Raw genomic sequence first — 18,466 nt, forward strand, 5'->3', positions numbered from 1 at the left:
CACCATCTCCGAAACTGCATCTCCCCCAATACCCAACAACGAAACAACATCGCTTCACCTTCAACTCCACGGGCGCCGCCATCTTTGCTGTCAGTGATTGCTTTTTTTTTACTTCCTCTCCCCCATCCTTTTCTCTTACTCTGTCCCCTCCTCACTCCCACCTCCTCATAAAATGCAACTCTCCTCCCACACCTCTGTCGCTCTCTCTCGCTTTCTCTGCGTGTGTTTTTCTCACACACACCCCTCCCTCCCACAGTGAATAGCACGTTGGTGAGGTGTTGCTCTCCCAACGACGAAACGACAACGAAACAACATCGCTTCACCTTCAACTCCACGGGCGCCGCCATCTTTGCGCCGGCCACGGCAAGATCGCTGCAAACAAACGCGGGGGTTTCCTTGTTGCCAGCGACGGTGATTTCTACCACGTCCACTCTCCCTTCAGCGTCGATGATCTCTACCACGTCCGCTCGCTCCAAGCTTCGCCTCGGAATTCGGATCAGGAGATCAAGAGGGGCGGAGCCAGTGGGGGTCAGAGGGGAAAGAGCAGAGATCAAACCTCGCCTCACGAACCCTATAAAAAGGCGCGCAGAGCGTGAGTTCAGGGCAGTCGGTCGGGGTTTGGTGTGGTGTGAAGACCAAGGTTCGAGTCCAGTGGAGGGCAGTGAAGGTCTGGGTTTGCTGAGGAGACGGGAGCGGGGAGCGCGGCCAAGCCTGCCGTGACACGCAGAACTGCGCGTTCGTGTGCGGGACGTGGGGAGAACCGGAGAGAGGTCGCCAGCCAGCATCGAACGGTTCGAGGTGATCGGGCTTCAGGACAGTCCGAGGAGCGCTGAAGGACGGACGGGCTATTAAAGAGAGCATCAACTCTGAAAGAGCAAAAGACCCGTTCATTCCTCTGAGGCGTTGCCGGCTGGGCCCGAATCGCCGGGCCGTCGGACGGGGCCTGGGCCGGACCGCGGTCACGACAGCCGCCGTGGGGACAGGATGTCGTGGGTCGCCCCAGCGAGGCACCTCAAAGGTGAAGGTAACCAGCCCGGCCTCGCGGAGCTTCTGCGGTCATCACAGCTCCGTGAAATAAAGACCCAAGAGGTCCAGTCTACCCCTCATCTTTCCTGGGGTTTTCTCTTTGTTGCTTTTGAATGAACGTTGTGGCGCCATGTCCGTAAGTAGAACTGTATAAGTGTGTACATAATAGATCGACGGAAGTAGCTGTTTTGCATTGCTTTTGTTGGTTGTATACTTGTGTGCGTGTTCGGCCTTGCATAATTGCATACCTGCATAACTGCATCACTGTTTACGTGTGCTTTGTAAATAAATGTGCTTGTTCAAATGTTAACCCGTTCGTTGCGTCCTCTTCCCTTAATTGAGCTGCTGTTCTGTGTTCGGAATATAGTTGGTTTTTAAATAGCCGATAAAGTGATCGGGTCCAACGGGGCTGCGTGATAATACCCCGCTCGGTTATCCCAAAACGAAGCGAGCTGCTTAAGCGGCTCATTTCCAAGCGGCCCCGTTGAGGTACAGTCTCTCGGTAGTCTGCCCGCGTGATTAATTAGGTATATCGACAATTCGGCGATTGACCCTGTAGCGCGAGTAGAGTGTTGACTAGGCTGTGGTGTGCACCTAAAACACACCCATAGCGGGATTCCGGCGTTTGATCCAGAAGGCTGCGACTGGATTGTCCATTCGGTGGGCGAGGCGGCCGCTGTTGGCTAGAAGCGGTCGCTCGCACACCGGCGGGCGAGAATCCACAACAATATCAAAGAGCATTTTCCTGACCTGCACTGATTTATCGACATGGTGAGGAATATCATCCGCCGGCCTAGCGACCACCACTTCACTGAACCTCAGTGGTGCAGGTTAAAAAAGTACATTGTGAAAGCAAAAGATGAACTCAAACAATGATCTTTGGTAGTCTAAATATCAATGGCAAAGTGAGCCAGCTGTGCAAACTTCAAGTAATTAACCTCACATTACAAGGAAAGTTCGATGTACTTTTCTTGCAAGAGACCCACACCACTCCAGCATCCCATGCAGAATGGAAGCGCATGATAAAAACGATCAGTTTTTTCAGCGATTCCAATTCCCGTACTGCTGGGGTTGCTTTTCTGTTGAACCCCTTTTTCCGTCCAGAATATAATCCCAGGACACTTAACCTCCCTCAAATTTACCACAAATAACATCAAGTTTACATTATTGAATGTTTATGCTCCTTAAAACAGTACGGACCGACAACGCTTCTACACCAGGTTTGGGCCTGAAATGAGGCAAATGGATTTTCAAAGGTGCATCATGATGGTGGGTGATTTTAATTGCACTCTCCATCCCAATCTGGACAGGAACGGTGTGGAACCCCCTCCCGGACCGGCTAAATTACTAGCCGATATAATAATAAATTTTAGGTTCCATGACCTCTGGCATCAGCAAAACCCCATGATGCATCAATTTGCCTGGTGTAAAGTTGTAATTAACCAGGTATCCTAAGCTTGGCTCAACTGAATCTACGTAAATTTGCCCTTTATCAATCTCTCCCCTACCACAGGAAAATTTCCCTCTGGTTTTTCAGACTACCACTTGATTACTGTGAGTTACCACACACAGTTGTCTTCGAATCGTCATCCATTCTGGAAAAGAAATGTCACCATTTTAGAAAACCCCTCTTTTCGGGCCGCATTTAAAGATGTATGGTCTGTTTTAGTAAATCAAAAGCATCAGTTTACAAATCAGTGTTTATGGTGGGATAATAAAAAGGCACAATTTTGGATTTTTGGATCTGGCCACAACTTTTTGAGATATCCTGTGCACAAACAAACAGACAAACAAACAATCAAAGGCAGAAAGGGGTGAAAACATAACCTGAGAAAAATTTCTGGAAAGGAATTTACGAAGATGCAAGAGAACACACAAAAAGGTGGATTGGATCCAAAACTTGGAAAAGAAAAAGCAACTCTAAAAGGAAATACCCCCAGCAAAAATGACAAACTCAAAAAGCCCAGGTCCGAAGCCATTCGATGCTCTCCACAATCACGAGGCTCAAGCATTTCACAAACCTATCCAAGTGGTGAAGGTAATATACGAGTGGCTCACAGATGGCAACACCTTCCGCATCCCAAAATATGAAGAAACCTAACTACGTCACAAATATCAACCAATACCATGAAAACTTCCGACAGGAATCATCACAAAAAATTATGTACCACCATCTAATGCAACAGTGATTGCCTAAAGGCACAACAGAAGGGATGTAAAAGCAGATGCTTCAGAACAATAAACCACTGGCCTAAACAAGGCCATCCTCAAAATCTGTGCAACCAGAAGAACCAAATTCTCCAAAGCATCAATCGACTCCGAAAAAAAAAAAAACCTTTTCATCGTGCTGCTTTCATTATTCACGATTAATAAAATGCATGCAATTGTACAAGATCATCTCCCAAGTAATCAAACTGATTAAGAAAGCAATGGAGCTCCAGAATACTCCAATAATGTTAAAACACTCGGAAGGAAAGATTAAAATACCAGGAGTGAAGATACAGCCTTTTCAGGGTGACAGCCTTTCGCCCTTCCTGTTTTGCTGGCTCTGAACCCACTGAGCAACCTCATTAATGAGCAAAGACATGGATACACCCAGACATCAAATAAGATAATTTCCAAAGAGACAAGAAAGGTGACACGTCTACTTTGCATAGATGTTTTAAAACTCTTTTTTACTGAACGACAAAACATTGGCAGATCTGAAATTGGTGAAACGGTACACCGACGACATTCCAAAGGAATGTTGCCTCGATAAGTGTGGTAAGTGCACATTCGTACAGGGTAAATCAACAAAAATCGACTGAGATACAACAATACAGGAACTAGAAAACAAAGCATCATACAAATACCATGGGGTAGAAGAGGGCCACCAAATAGGTCGCAAACAAATGCGCAAAACTTGTCAAAGAATACTTGCATAGAACGAGACCGATTCGGAAAACATCCCTTTCCCCAAGAAACAAAATCAAAGTGATAAAGCAAGCAGTACCAGTATTTCAATATAGTTGTGAAAAAAAAAAAACTGTCCACAAGCAGAAATCATTACAGTAGATATCAAAACAAGGAAACTCCTCACTATCCACAAAACGTTCTCCAACAAGCTCGAATGAGCTAATATCCTCGTCCTCCAAATGATGATGTCATAAAAACGAATATGACGTCATTGTGATGTATCAAGTTTGCGATAAATTAGAGGCAAGCTGAAACTAGGCAAGCTGTTTGAATTTTGTTTGCGGGAATCAAGCCAGGCATTAGCACAGATAATTTTTTGAAAACCTGATACATCACAATTAAGTCATATTCGTTTTTATGACGTCATCATTAAGAGGACGAGGATCTTAGCTCATTCGAGCTTTTACATATATATGCCAAGTTTCAGGAAGTTTAAATGAAAACTGTAGGCTGTGAAACAAACTAGTTTCAGAGATAATGGTATAGGCGATTTCCATGAGTGGCGATATTATGACGTTAACTTTTTTCTAGGAAGAATTTCCAAAATCGGAGATGGTTACTGCCTGCGCGTGGGCTTTCTGCATATACATGGCAAGTGTCACGAAGATCCGATGAAAACTCTGGGTTGTGAAACAAAAAACGTCAAAAATAGGAATGATGTCATAAAAATTGATATGACGTCATAGTGATGTATCTATCATATGTGCGGTAATTCATCTCTGCTAATGCCCTGCTCGAGTCCCGCAAACAGAATTCAAAAGCTTGCCTAGTTTCGGAGATAATTTTTTGGTGATTTCCATTAGTGGAGATATTTTGACGTAATAACTTTTTTTCTAGGAGGAATTTTCAAAATCGGAGATTGTTACTGTCTGCGCAGGGTATTTTTGACACACACACATATATATATATATATATATATATATATATATATATATATATATATATATATATATATATATATATATATATATATTGTTACGTTTGAGGGGGGGGTATGCATTCAAAGGGTAATTAGGATGTTTAATTAGGTATGCCATGCTGTTCGAGTTTACCAGGATCTCGATGTAATAAGTAGCAATTCAGTGGTGATAAGTTGTCTAGTAAATGTTCATTTCTTCAAGGGAGAAATGATAAATGTCACGTAATTAGATTGGGACACGGGATAGGGTAAGTGTGTCTGCGTAAACACCTTTTGGTATTCTCTGGAGACTGGCCGTGACGTCACAGGACAGTGCAGCGGATGGCTCCGCCCCGTGATCATGATTGGCGGAAGGCGATGGCGGTGGGCCAATAAACGGCTCGATTGGGAGTGACGAGGACGAAGGATAAAAAGATTCTGTTCGGGGTCGAAAAGGAAGAAGAAGAAGAAGATTACAACCAGAACGATCGTGTTTTTTTGGTGTGGAAGCTGTGGCGGCAGAGAGCGTCCTGGTTGTTGTGCTGAGTCGATCGTGTTCTTGATCGTGTCTGGGAGCCTTGCCGAGCCTCGTCCCTCACCTTGGTTGGCTCTGGGTTCTGCTGACTCGGAGTACGGGGTCGAACGGCGGGCAGACCTGCCTCCCTCTACTGCTCGCGGCTTGGCGCCGGAGCTGGTTCCCTGGCGGCTGTGGGCGGACTTGGGCCAGGACCAGGAGGTCGACAGCACCGCGGTTTCTCCTGCCCCCCTGACGAGAGCAAGGCCAGCTCGTCCGACGCCGATCCAGAGACAGTTGCGTCCACACCACGGTCCAACCTGACCACCAGAAATAGCTACGTTTTGTGTGTGTGTGTGTGTGTGTGTGTGTGTGTGTGTGTGCTTGGCGCCTTAGAGGGATTGAGAACTGTATATTCATTGGAATTGTCTGTGTTTTTCCCACGCCCGATCCCACACCATCCCGTCGAATCGCCCCGGATCCCTCTTCTTGCCGAGTCTTGTTATTTCTGGTGATAATAAAAACAAATAAACATCATCAACTCAGTGAAAAGTGACTCGTGCCACCTTCCTCGTCCCGTTTGCGGTAGAGCGATTAGAACCGCCATGTTTGGGTATAAACAAATAAATCGCCTCCATCGTTTCGGCTCATTCTACGTTGGCGGGACTGTTCAAGTCCCGTGGACGTCACATTGGTGTCAGGAGTGGGATGTTCGAACCCCTCTAAATTATATACCAGGATTAAAATCTCGCCACGAATTGGAATATAAAATAACTACAGAAAAGCGCGCGAGCGCGGGAAAATTTTGGCGGGATTTTTCAAATTTAAATTAATTGGCGGCAAACGGGACTTCTGCACCATGGCGGATGTGCAGATGTTTGAGGAGGAAGGCCACGTGTCTGGCAGCGAGTTGGGGGAAGAAGGGAGAGACGGGGGTAGGGTTGGACCCTCCCCCATTCCGAGCGTGGACCGTGCTTCATCGCCCGTAACGGAGCCGCAGCGCCGGAAACTGACACGATGACGATCTGGACAATGTTGGAACGTTTAATGAGTGCAATTACAGCACAGGGGGCAAAAATGACGGCACAGGGGGCACAAATGGCAGAAATGACGGCACAAATGGAAAATCAATTCGTGACACAGAGGGCAGACATGACGGCACAGGGGGCAGAGATGGCGGATCGATTGGGGGTAATGGGGGAACAGTTGGGTGCACGGATTGATTTAATGAGGGATGAATTGGGGGAAAAGATGGAGAAAATGAAAACTGAGATGCAGGAGTGTGTGGATGTTAAATTGGGAGAAATACAAAGTAAATTCGAGGATAGATTGGAGGAAACAAAGGTAGAAATTACATTGGAGGGGGAAAATATACGGAAAAAATTGGTAGATAAAATTGATGCAACGAACACCAGGGTTGATAAAGTGGATGAAAGCCTGGAACGTCATCGTGCCTGTGTGGATGCTCGTATGCAGCTGCAAGTTGAAGAATGGGGAGAGCTGAGGAAGCAAGGGATGAATTTGGCGGAGGAGGTAAAAGGATTGGAGGCTCGTTTGGACGAACAAGATAAAATTATGAGCCAAGATGAAGTCTTGGATAAAGGCCTGGTAGAGCCGTCTTTTGTAAGTAGAGTGTCCGGGTTGGTTGAGGAGCAGCTACAAACTCGCGACGGAGCCTTGGAGGAGGTTGTGCGGGCCCAGAAGATCCTGCGGGAAGAGGTGAATCGGTCCATTCAACGTTTGGAACAGGAGGCAAAATTGACCCATGAGACCCTCACCACAAAACATCTTTGGCCACAGTGGGCTCCGAAATTGGATACGCAGCCACAAGGGTGTTTGATCCCTGGGCCGGATTCGGACAAGGGAGAAACTGAGAAGCGGGCCACCGGAAAGGTGATCCCCCTGGTAAATTTTTGACGGGTCAGGGAGCGTTGAAGCTTTTCTGACGCAATTTGAGTGCATTTCCCGACTAAACGGGTGGAATGAGCGGGAACGTACACAGAATTTGGTGGCAACGTTGCGGGAACCAGCCGCAGATGTGTTAAACATGATCGCGGAGGGGATGTTGACCAGCTCCCACATTTGCGAGGCGTTGAGCCGTCGGTTTGGGTTCGCGGCAAACTGTGATCTGGTGCGGGCCCAGCTCCAGCACCGCAGATTAAAGCCGGGTGAGACAGTGCAGGAGCTGGCACAGGACATTTACCAATCAGTCAGGATCGCGTATCGGGACCTCACAGTGGAGGCGTGAGACAGACTGGCACTAGAGAAATTTTTAGCTGCTCTTCCGGACCCTGAGGTCCGAGCGCTAGTGGAGTTACAGGATCCACCCACCGTTCACCGAGCGGCTGAGTGCGCAGCCAAGCTGGCCTCATGGAGGCGGCCGGGTCGGGTGCCAGAGAGGCCATCGGTGACGGTCCGACAGGCGGAGATCCAGGATCAGGGAGGGGGGCTGGGAGAAATTGGCATTACCCAAATGTTTCAGGAAATTTGCCAGAAACTGTCAAGTTTGATAAAGGGTAATCCAGTAGTTAGTGCGCCAAAGCGGCGGGGTCCAGCCCAGCCAATAGAGCAATTCGATTATGGCCGAGGGGGTCCGGAACCGGAAGAGACATTACACCGATACTCATGGGGGCCTTTTATGGGGAGTTGTTTCCGGTGCGGGCGAAGAGGACACATGCAATGATATTGCCGGTACCCAGTGATGGAGAGACCCTCCAATAGACTTTCAAGCCCGGAGAGGATGAATCCTCCTGCTGAACCGCCAGGTCGATTCGAGATGCCCTTTCATAGGTCGGATCCGGAAATCACTGTCGGGGGTCGGGGAGACTAGATTGGGCTGAGCATATACGGCCATGCTCGGCTGCTGAGATTGTGGCGAAGTGCCCTCCTTTGGTGAAAAAAAAAAAGAATTGTGGGAAAATTGGCATGGGTTTGTAAGTTCTGCTGGGTTTTAGAGTGACAATCGGGACAGTGGGTAATTGGTAACAAAGCGGGCACGAGTGGCTGTCCAATGGCTGGTGCGTGGATCGGGTGAGAAGTGCTGTGTGAGTTGTTTCAAGTTAAGAAGTGAAATGTATGGTGCACACATTGATTTTTTATTGGACATGGTGTGGTAACAGGGAAGGTCATGGTCGGCGAAGTGTTAGAAATGCAGGTGTCACATGTAAGGCCGATGGGGTGGGGGAGTCATGTGTGTTTTGTGGGTGGGGATGATGTGCTTGTCCACAGGGATTGCTGAAGCTCACGGTGAGCGTGAATTACGACCCCCTTCAAGGCGATTCACCACCTGGTGGCTAATGGTGACAGTGTTTGGAGGCAACTGGGAGAGGGTCTGGTTGGGCGACCAAGGCGGGTAGGACCTTGGCGACCCAGGAAGGCCAGAGGAGCCAGTGAGACCCCTTCCAGAGTGTTGTACGGGATTAGAGCTGATGGCTACCAGGGGGGAGGGAATCAAAGGGAGCGGGGCGGAGAAACGTCCGGGTTGGACTAAAGCTTACCTGTGGGCATGGTTGCACCTGAGATGCCCCCATCATCTTGTGGTAACCCACCCCACGGCCACGACGGGATTCAGCCTGCATGATTAAAATGAGGACCATGACCTAGAAATGTGATGATGACCATGGTGTGAGTGTTGTGAAGATGTGTGAGTCCCACTCGATCCCGCACAACTTGACAGGTGCAGCAAGGGCATGATGTCTGCATAATTTTGGGGCAAGCAAATTTGAAAATTGGCTCCCCAGGTAACGCTGGGTCTATTAGCATCCACTGGGGGAGGCAGTCAAGTGTAAATATCCTGTGAATAGTGTCGTTAAGGCTTAGAGTAGGAATGTAAAGTATAAGTGTTGTGTTTTTGTGGAACCTTTTGTTTCCCCTCTCCAGATCACTGGAAGAGTGCTGGGCAAGAGCGATGATCCGGAGGATGGAGTGCAACTTCGCTCAGTGCTCTCATGTGATAAAATAAAATAAAAAATAAAAAAACGAATGATTGTTTAGGCGAGGATAAGGCCATAAGGGGGTAGTACATTAAGCAGGATAGGTAAGTTAGCTGCGACTCGCTGCCCATTGCCCCTCCTACTTTATTTCGTTAGGTTAATTCGGTGTGAGTCAGTAAGTGTTAAGGCTGGTATGGTAGCGCCTGTGATATACCTTGCAGGAGCTGCGGTACCAGAGGAGGGGGCAGTGTTACGTTTGAGGGGGGGGGTATGCATTCAAAGGGTAATTAGGATGTTTAATTAGGTATGCCATGCTGTTCGAGTTTACCAGGATCTCGATGTAATAAGTAGCAATTCAGTGGTGATAGGTTGTCTAGTAAATGTTGATTTCTTCAAGAGGGAAATGATAAATGTCACGTAATTAGATAGGGACACGGGAGGGTAAGTGTGTCTGCGTAAACCCCTTTTGGTATTCTCTGGAGACTGGCCGTGACGTCACAGGACAGTGCAGCGGATGGCTCCGCCCCGTGATCATGATTGGCGGAAGGCGATGGCGGTGGGCCAATAAACGGCTCGATTGGGAGTGACGAGGACGAAGGATAAAAAAGGTTCTGTTCGGGGTCGAAAAGGAAGAAGAAGAAGATTACAACCAGAACGATCGTGTTTTTTTGGTGTGGAAGCTGTGGCGGCAGAGAGCGTCCTGGTTGTTGTGCTGAGTCGATCGTGTTCTTGATCGTGTCTGGGAGCCTTGCCGAGCCTCGTGCCTCGCCTTGGTTGGCTCTGGGTTCTGCTGACTCGGAGTACGGGGTCGAACGGCGGGCAGACCTGCCTCCCTCTACTGCTCGCGGCTTGGCGCCGGAGCTGGTTCCCTGGCGGCTGTGGGCGGACTTGGGCCAGGACCAGGAGGTCGACAGCACCGCGGTTTCTCCTGCCCCCCTGACGAGAGCAAGGCCAGCTCGTCCGACGCCGATCCAGGGACAGTTGCGTCCACACCACGGTCCAGCCTGACCACCAGAAATAGCTACGTTTTGTGTGTGTGTGTGTGGTGTGTGTGTGTGTGTGTGTGTGTGTGTGTGTGTGTGTGTGTGTGTGTGTGTGTGTGTGTGTGTGTGTGTGTGTGTGTGTGTGTGCGCGCGCGCTTTGCGCCTTAGAGGGATTGAGAACTGTATATTAATTGGCATTGTCTGTGTTTTTCCCCACGCCCGACAACTTTTTTTTCCCCAACTTAACCAAGTGCACAGAATGACAACTGTAGGATTGGCTGAATACATGAAAAGCTCAACAGATTGCATTATCCAATTTGCATGCAAGCATGAAGACAGCAAGGCAGAGAAGGTATCCCTAACCCACCGATCAAAAGATTTCCAAAGACAGGTGCAAATAAATGTCACACATGAAACCGAAACACCAACAAATACAGCCCCAATTATTGCAAAAAGAAAATAAATATTTCAAACAAACTATCAACAGACATACACCGGTGACTGGGAGAATAACTGAGCAGGGAGTTATTAAAAGAATTGGACAGATTGAGACAAGTGTAGGTGATGCAAGGTAGAAACAAAGTACGAGTCACCTCTTATCGTGATGGAAAAAAAAACTCATGTCAGAACAACTGTGCACACGAAGGCACAACAAGGTATGGAGAGTAATCCACTTTCACATCGAGAAAAACTTCAATGTCCCAGAATTAAATCAAAAAACTCATGGAAACATGAACCAAAAGCACCAAATGAGAACAAGGAAGTAACATTCACATACGACCTGACGATCCCTTCGAGCGTGAACATAGAAAACAAAGCATTGTGACCGGATATCATACTTAGATATAAAAAAACAGAAAAAGAAAAAGAAGGCATCGTTAATTGAAGTATCAGTTCCCAGTAATTTTGGTGTAAACAATGCAGAAATCAAGAAAATGACCAAATACCAAGACCTTAAGAATGAAATGAAAAGATCCTGGAAGCTGAAGAATGCCCAGTAAAGAACAACATTTTACAAGTGATGATTGGAGCAACGGAAGAGAGAGAAAGGCATCGGCATCTCCCGCAATGAAGCTGAGTCTTTGGGCCTCTCACTCAATCACCGCAGGTTGGTCGGTCTACCGACTCCTCTCCAGCCTTGCCCCCCCTGCTCTCTCTGCGATTTGTCCCCACCACATTTCCACAGGGCGCTCAAGGTCCGCCAACAACCCCCTTCTGGTAAAACTACCAAAATCACGAATCACTGCTCATCTTCACTCTTTCATTCCTCTTTTTTCCCGCCTTTGGAATAAACTTCCTCACTCTATTCTTTCCCATTCTTCCCTCCAGGCTTTCAAAACAGCTGTTCACCACCACCTCTTATCTTCCCCCATCCAAATCCTCGATCTTTTCTACCCCCGATAATCCACCCAAGCCCACTTCCTTCATTTCTCCTGCTTTCCTTCCTGAAAGTCCCTGTAATGTCCATCTTCTCTTCGCCATGTTCCCCGTCCCATCCCCATCCCTCTCCCTTCCACAGTTCACCTAATGTGTCTGTTCCCCACTGTTTTGTCCCTTCCACTCCCGCCCCTCTTGTCTCATGCCTCCTTGCTGTGAGTTGTGTGTTAGCTCTCATACGAACCTCGACCAAGGTATACAAAAAAAAAAAAAACCGGAAACAATGGAAGAATCTTACAGAGATATAAAAAAACCATCGCTGGGAATATTACTGCAAACGAACTGCAGTTGGAAGCTGTCAGGGGCTCAGTGACGATCCTCAAAAGAACCCTGAGAACAAAACTGAAAACAAAACTTGGTCCATGAATCATGACCATCTCCGTGATCCCCCCCCCCTCCTCAAAACATTACTGAAATGATAGACACTTCAAAACCTGGGAGGACTCTGTTCCACCTTCTGAAACTCGCATATGGAGATAGAAGACAACCGACAACCAAGAAAAAACACACACACACACACACACACACACACACACACACACACACACACACACACACACACACACACACACACACACACACACACACACACACACACACACACACACACACACACACACACACACACGACAAATTTACCACTTATTGGACAACTGTGAGAATCTCATTCCAAATCCCTCTTGAAGTCGAAGTCAAGCCTCCATTGCGAAATGTTTATTGTCATTTGTCTATGATAAACCTATCATATAGGTTTATAAATATAAATCCTATATAAACCGATTGCCACAACAACACAGTGCACAAAAATTCACCATTTTGACAAATGTAACTTACACAATGATGGAGTGAGTCCACGTGTCGTTTCGCTTTGTTTGCATGTACTCCAAGGAGGTGAATGGCAAATGTGACGTCACACACACACACACACACACTGTTTGCGATGTGCCCGAGGCAGGGAACTCCAAATCTGAATATCTCATTCCATTCAAAAACGTCCACGTGTACCTGCCGTGCCTGTGCCCGAAGGAATATATACATCACACACATCCCTTTAAACACCTCTCCCCTTACAACATCCAATATCTCACGATCAATGTAATTAATGGGACATTGTTGAGATGAAGGAGCACGTGATCTCAATGGGATTGCACACATACAGTGCTAATGCAATGTTACACTAAATAGGGGTCCCCGAGAACGTACTCTACGGCCCTCCAGGGACTACCCTGCACGGATGAGCAGCACTTCAAAGAATAAGAAGCGAGCAGCACGGAGACTCCGCAATAAAACCAAACTGCCGTCTCAAGTCCTCCCGTCCTGGCTCAAAGTTTTGAAATGCGAGGCAGAGTTTCGCATTCATCGACCAATAGACCGAGAGAGACTACACAATTGGTCGCCCGTCACCGCACGAACCCCCGTCGTGCCTCCGAATGCCCACGAAGGAACCGCACGAACTTACTTTGTTGGGCTCCGCACGCAGTGTGATTTTGGCGCGAGACATGGAAGACACGCCCATGGGCGGAGCCTCTCACCGTCTCGTCCAATCAAAAACCTCGCCCGTCAATCTTTCCGCCCACGATTTGAACTCCCACTCAGGCTTCTCACTAAAATTGTCCCAAAATAAGCGTCTTCATCGAATTGTTGGTGTCGGGGTTCGTGGCCTGTTTTGAGTTCCTTGCCGCTAGGATCTCATTTTGAAATCCGTACACTGTCTGCTATAAATGTCATTGTCTGGAATATTAAAATGTACCAAATTTATATGGGACAACCCTGTCAACTGGAGAGCGCTCGCCAAGTGGCTTAAGCACTCCACTCGAAACTGTACATAAGGAACGGCTGGCTCGGCAAGCGTTAGCTAGCTGCTTGGTAACTGAAGACAAAGCTGGGAGAAAAAAAAACAATTAGGTCTGACGTCACAATTAATATTTCATCCACCCATTGTGTAAAGAGATTGTCTGTTAGCTTTGCCTTCACATGGACCTTCTCCGGGAATAAGACCATTTAAAGACGTCATCAAGGACTGGGCTACATAATTCAATTTACTCAGCAAAGTCGAGGCTCATCTAGGCCACAGACGGGAGAAGGGATTGGTGAGAATGGGATGATGGATGCGGGGCAACACCTGGACAGAACAAGAGGAAGAACGAACAGCAGGAGGGGGGGGGGAGAGGAGGAGAGAATCTCATTTAATCCAACATATGGGGAGAGATCAAGGACAGCATGGGATGGTTGTAACCCTGGGGGAAAGGATGGGATTGTGCAGACTAAAAAAAGGTTCTATTTTATCCGAGGCTCTCGGAGTCTAGGGTCATGGAGGAACAAAGGTGAGTTGCACTATGGAGTACATGGAGGAGCGGAGGTTGGTTGGTTGTTGTTTTTCACCCCCTCGTGTGCAAAGCGAAAAGTGGGGTAAAGCAATTGGTTCACTCTTTGTGTCTGTCTGTCTGTCTGTCTGTCTGTCTGTCTGTCTGTACAAACGTCAGTTTATGATCAAGGAACAACTTAATTTCAATTAAATGTTCTATTTTGACCACAAATTGAAACATGAATCGGAAAACGAACCTGCAGTTTAACAGTACTTTGGTTCTGAATTCGTCCTGATCACGCATGCGTAGAGGGGATTGAGATAATATTTTACTCTGGCGGTCAAACGAAATTGAAAATCATTCCAAACAGGAAACTTACTGTTTTGGGGATCTCATGGTGATGTGTGGGAACGTAGGGTCTTCAGTTTGAGTCGCATTGGCCACTGAATTAACACCAGGTGGGGTTGACTCAGCCTGTCATCCTTCTGAGGTAGTTGAAGTGAGTATCGGTGTACTGGTAAAGGGGCACTGCATCAGCGACATCGCTGTGCCACATCAAAATGATAGCTAGACAGCCAATCGATCATACACAAGAAGAAGAAGACTAAAGTAATGTGTTAAATAAGTCAGTGTAAAAGACTCTGCGTCAATGATGGTAAACTTCTGTAATTGTTTTTTCTACAACATTTAAAATCTTTATTTTATTTCCATTGAATTATATTCTTGAACACTGTAGAACACAAATCGCCTTATTGTCACTTTCAAAACTCTTTTGTGTAGCAGTACAGGGACAAAATATTACGGCATTTCACATCATCTCGACCAATCTAATTTGCTGCGCTCATAGACCCCACCCATGTCCTTTTTATTCAAGACTGCATGGGGTAAGGTGTTCGATGAACGTTGTTGTTGTTGTAGTGGTAGTAGTAGTATATCCCCGATCTCTCAAACAGCTAGGCCCACAGCATGAAGACAGCCAATCGATCTTCCCGGAGCGACCCAGAGATTTCTCACAACCAATATGGTGTGCCCTCGCCTTCGTGAAGCCATGGCCATGAGAGAGGGGGGAGAGATCAGAGACACACAGAGAGAGAGAGAGAGAGAGAGAGAGAGAGAGAGAGAGAGAGAGAGAGAGAGAGAGAGAGAGAGAGAGAGAGAGAGAGAGAGAGAGAGAGAGAGAGAGAGAGAGAGAGAGAGAGAGAGAGAGAGAGAGAGAGAGAGAGAGAGAGAGAGAGAGAGAGAGAGAGAGAGAGAGAGAGAGAGAGAGAGAGAGAGAGAGAGAGAGAGAGAGAGAGAGAGAGAGAGAGAGAGAGAGAGAGAGACAGAGACAGAGAGAGACAGAGACAGAGACAGAGAGAGAAGGAGAAGTGAGAGAAGGAGGAAAGACAGAAGAGAGAGACAGAGACAGAGAAACAGAGAGACAGAGAGACAGACAGACAGACAGACAGAGAGAGAGAAGAGAGAGAGAGGGAGTGAGCCGGTTCATCAGGACCGAGTGATACTCTGACTGTGGCCTCGCTAACCTGACAAATCTGTGCAGTGGGGAAGATTTGGCCCCATCTTGCGTTAGGGGTATAACCACAAACTTTTGGCCTCTCTTGCCGCGATATGATCCCCGACCCCACTATAAACTGTTGGATTGTTGCTTTGCAGGCTGGGTGTTGCATCACAAACTTACACATCACATCACAAAGATCCTTGGAGGGATGTTAATCTTGGTGTTCCATATTTGGACATGAGAAGGTGGACATTGAAGATCCCCCAGTATTTTTGTGAATAGTAGGTGATTTATTGTCGGCACCCTGAGCAAATTACAAATTCCTTCTCAAATTGGCTCCGGTCGAACGTCGGACCTGTTCAGCCGGTTCATGAAAAACTTGAGAAACAAGTAATGGACAAAACGAGACAAGGCACAGTACTTGAACATAAGCACACACTTGTATAACTCAACACTTCAAAGTAAAGGGTTACTGGGATCAGAACTTGGAAATGTAATTGATTTGCAAAAGTACTTGAATTGATGGATTGTGTTTGGTTTACAAAAAGGATTGTCACACTTGTACTTTTTAAGTAAATGTTAATACTGTATCTCAATATTGTTCTACAGGAGGACTCTTTCTATGCAAGACGACAGAGGGCAAACCAAGACATACTTGTCAGGGAGGAGCAGTGGGGCCACATCTGCAAAGGAATGAACAACCAGGAAAAGAGGAGGGAGAGAGAGAGAGAGAGAGAGAGAGAGAGAGAGAGAGAGAGAGAGAGAGAGAGAGAGATAGAGAGAGAGACAGAGAGATAGAGAGAGAGAGAGAGAGAGAGAGAGAGAGAGAGAGAGAGAGAGAGAGAGAGAGAGAGAGATAGAGAGAGAGAGACAGAGAGAGAGAGACACACAGAGAGAGAGAGAGAGACACACAGAGAGAGAGAGAGAGACACAGAGAGAGAGAGAGAGACACAGAGAGAGAGACACAGAGACACAGAGACACAGAGACACAGAGACACAGAGACACAGAGACACAGAGACACAGAGACACAGAGACACAGAGAGACAGAGACAGAGACAGAGACACAGAGAGACAGAGACAGAGACAGAGACAGAGAGAGAGAGAGAGAGAGAGAGACAGAGACAGAGACAGAGAGAGAGAGAGAGAGAGAGAGAGAGAGAGAGAGAGAGAGAGAGAGAGAGAGAGCGTTGAAGGTGAGGGAAACAGTAACCTGCAGGTAAGAGGGTTGGGTTAGGTAGGATTAATTAGATTAATTAGGTTGGGTTAGGCCCTTGTGTGGCCTTGTGTGACAATAAGATACAAGGGAATGAACCCGATCGATTGAGAAACCTCAATTGACGTCAACCTTTTCAAAAAAGCTTTCATCAGCTGACTTTTTGGGGTGGGGGCAGGGGACTAAGATTAGGGAATTAAAGCAAAAAATAAAAAAATAAAAAAAGACATTTGTGGTGGAAAGGTAATCTTTTTTTTTTCTAAAAAAAAGAAAACCAATAGTCAGCAATTTATAGTTCAAAGTGTATGTGGCTTTCTCGGAAACCGCTCAGTTTTTTTCCAATACACAAGAGGAGGCCAAAAGAGGAAGTTCTGCTTGCTTGCACACCATTGACCAACCACAGTCTTTTTTTTCTTCTCAGCAAGGCAGTTGCACTGCCAACCACAGTAAGGTCCATTTCACAAAGGTGACTCAGGTTCAGTCGGACTTTGTGCAGAAACCTTGGAGAAGTTTCACCTTCTTGGGGAGGTATTGAAAGCTGCCCACTGGCTGTTGCTCTTCATTACAGGTCAGTAAACCAGGGTTGTGTTTGCTGTCGTAGAGAGAGAAGTACTTTGCCAATATCCCGTGGTTGAATTTTGGTTCCTCAATGTGGAAACCCTTCAGTGCAATTACAGTGCAACAATGTTTGTTATATATTATACTACTACAATACCACCTCTTGCTTACTTACTGATAATTATCCAATCTGATAATGATAATGTGGGATTACTTGCTTATCCAATCTGATAATGATACTGATACTGACTTACAGATAATGTGGGATAATAATCCAATCATTCTGTCTGGCATATGGAAATTCTTATGAACTTCAGCCACTTTCGTCGGTCTTGGGCCCACGTTCAGATTTTATTCCAGGTGACCTTCGTTCCTTTGATTTCCTTCTCGACTGCACATCGCCAGATCTCTCTTGGCTATCCAACCCTCTTCCTCCCAGCAGGTGCCCAACATATTGCTCCTTTCAGTATATCTTGATCCCCTGCATGCACAACATGGAACCAATCCATCTCAACCTCCTAATTTTGATCTCTTCTCTGATGTTTTTTTCCTAATTGTTAACCTTTCAACCTCCTTCTTACTAGCCATGCAGGCCAGAAGATTGACTAGATTTTCTTTGGCTGCTGTATATGAAGGATTCCAGTTTGCATGCTATTTCTTTGGTGATTTTCCAAGATTCACATCCAAATAGGCGTATTGACTTCACGTTGCTGTCCAAGATTCTCAGCTGAGTTTTGATCTGATGTTCTCTTTATCTTCCAGACAAATTTATGTCGTACTCCATAGTCTATTACCATAATGTAGTAGTAGTAGTAGTAGTGTACATCAAGTAGTGGTAATAGTATGAAACATTGTACCCCATACACCATCACTACAACCACTTTAATGTCAACAGTTATTTTTTTTTGTCGGGTCAATTACTGTGAGGGAAGTTTGGCACAAATATTTCATGAACCAGCGAGCCAGGCCTGACATTCGATCGACCGGAGCCAATTTTAGCATGAATTTGGAAAATTTGTTCAGGGTGCCAGCGGTAACGAGCCTCGTCTTCTCGAAAGACACCTTGCAATATTTGAGGCCTACTAACTAGTGCTCTCAGATGGGGCACCCGGCTTAACGTCCATCTTAGGGATGGCACACTTTAT

The 18,466-nt window shown here is 46.7% G+C and overlaps 1 protein-coding gene across 12 annotated transcripts in view; it reads right to left on the bottom strand.

Annotated features, from left to right (window-relative positions):
* Positions 1–18,466, bottom strand: part of SVOPL (SVOP like) — a 181,371-nt gene that overhangs the window by 138,711 nt on the left and 24,194 nt on the right. For 2 of the 12 annotated variants that reach the window (XR_015059354.1, XR_015059355.1), the window contains exon 1: positions 12,580–12,789. The exons of 1 other annotated variant lie outside the window; for it this stretch is intronic. Coding sequence is in view for 2 of the 11 variants with exons in the window: in XM_085885767.1 (XP_085741893.1) it covers positions 12,580–12,783 (204 nt within the window). In the remaining 9 variants the exon portion in view is untranslated. Of the gene's footprint in view, positions 1–12,579; positions 12,792–13,204; positions 13,406–14,430; positions 14,597–18,466 lie in introns of those variants that run through there. 9 more of the 12 variants (XM_085885759.1, XM_085885760.1, XR_015059353.1 and 6 more) reach the window with 8 other exon arrangements.

This window comes from Eptatretus burgeri, chromosome 6, assembly GCF_056783735.1.
Source record: "Eptatretus burgeri isolate ZD-2024b chromosome 6, Ebu_testis_v1, whole genome shotgun sequence".
In the NCBI taxonomy this organism is placed as follows: Eukaryota; Metazoa; Chordata; class Myxini; order Myxiniformes; family Myxinidae; genus Eptatretus; species Eptatretus burgeri.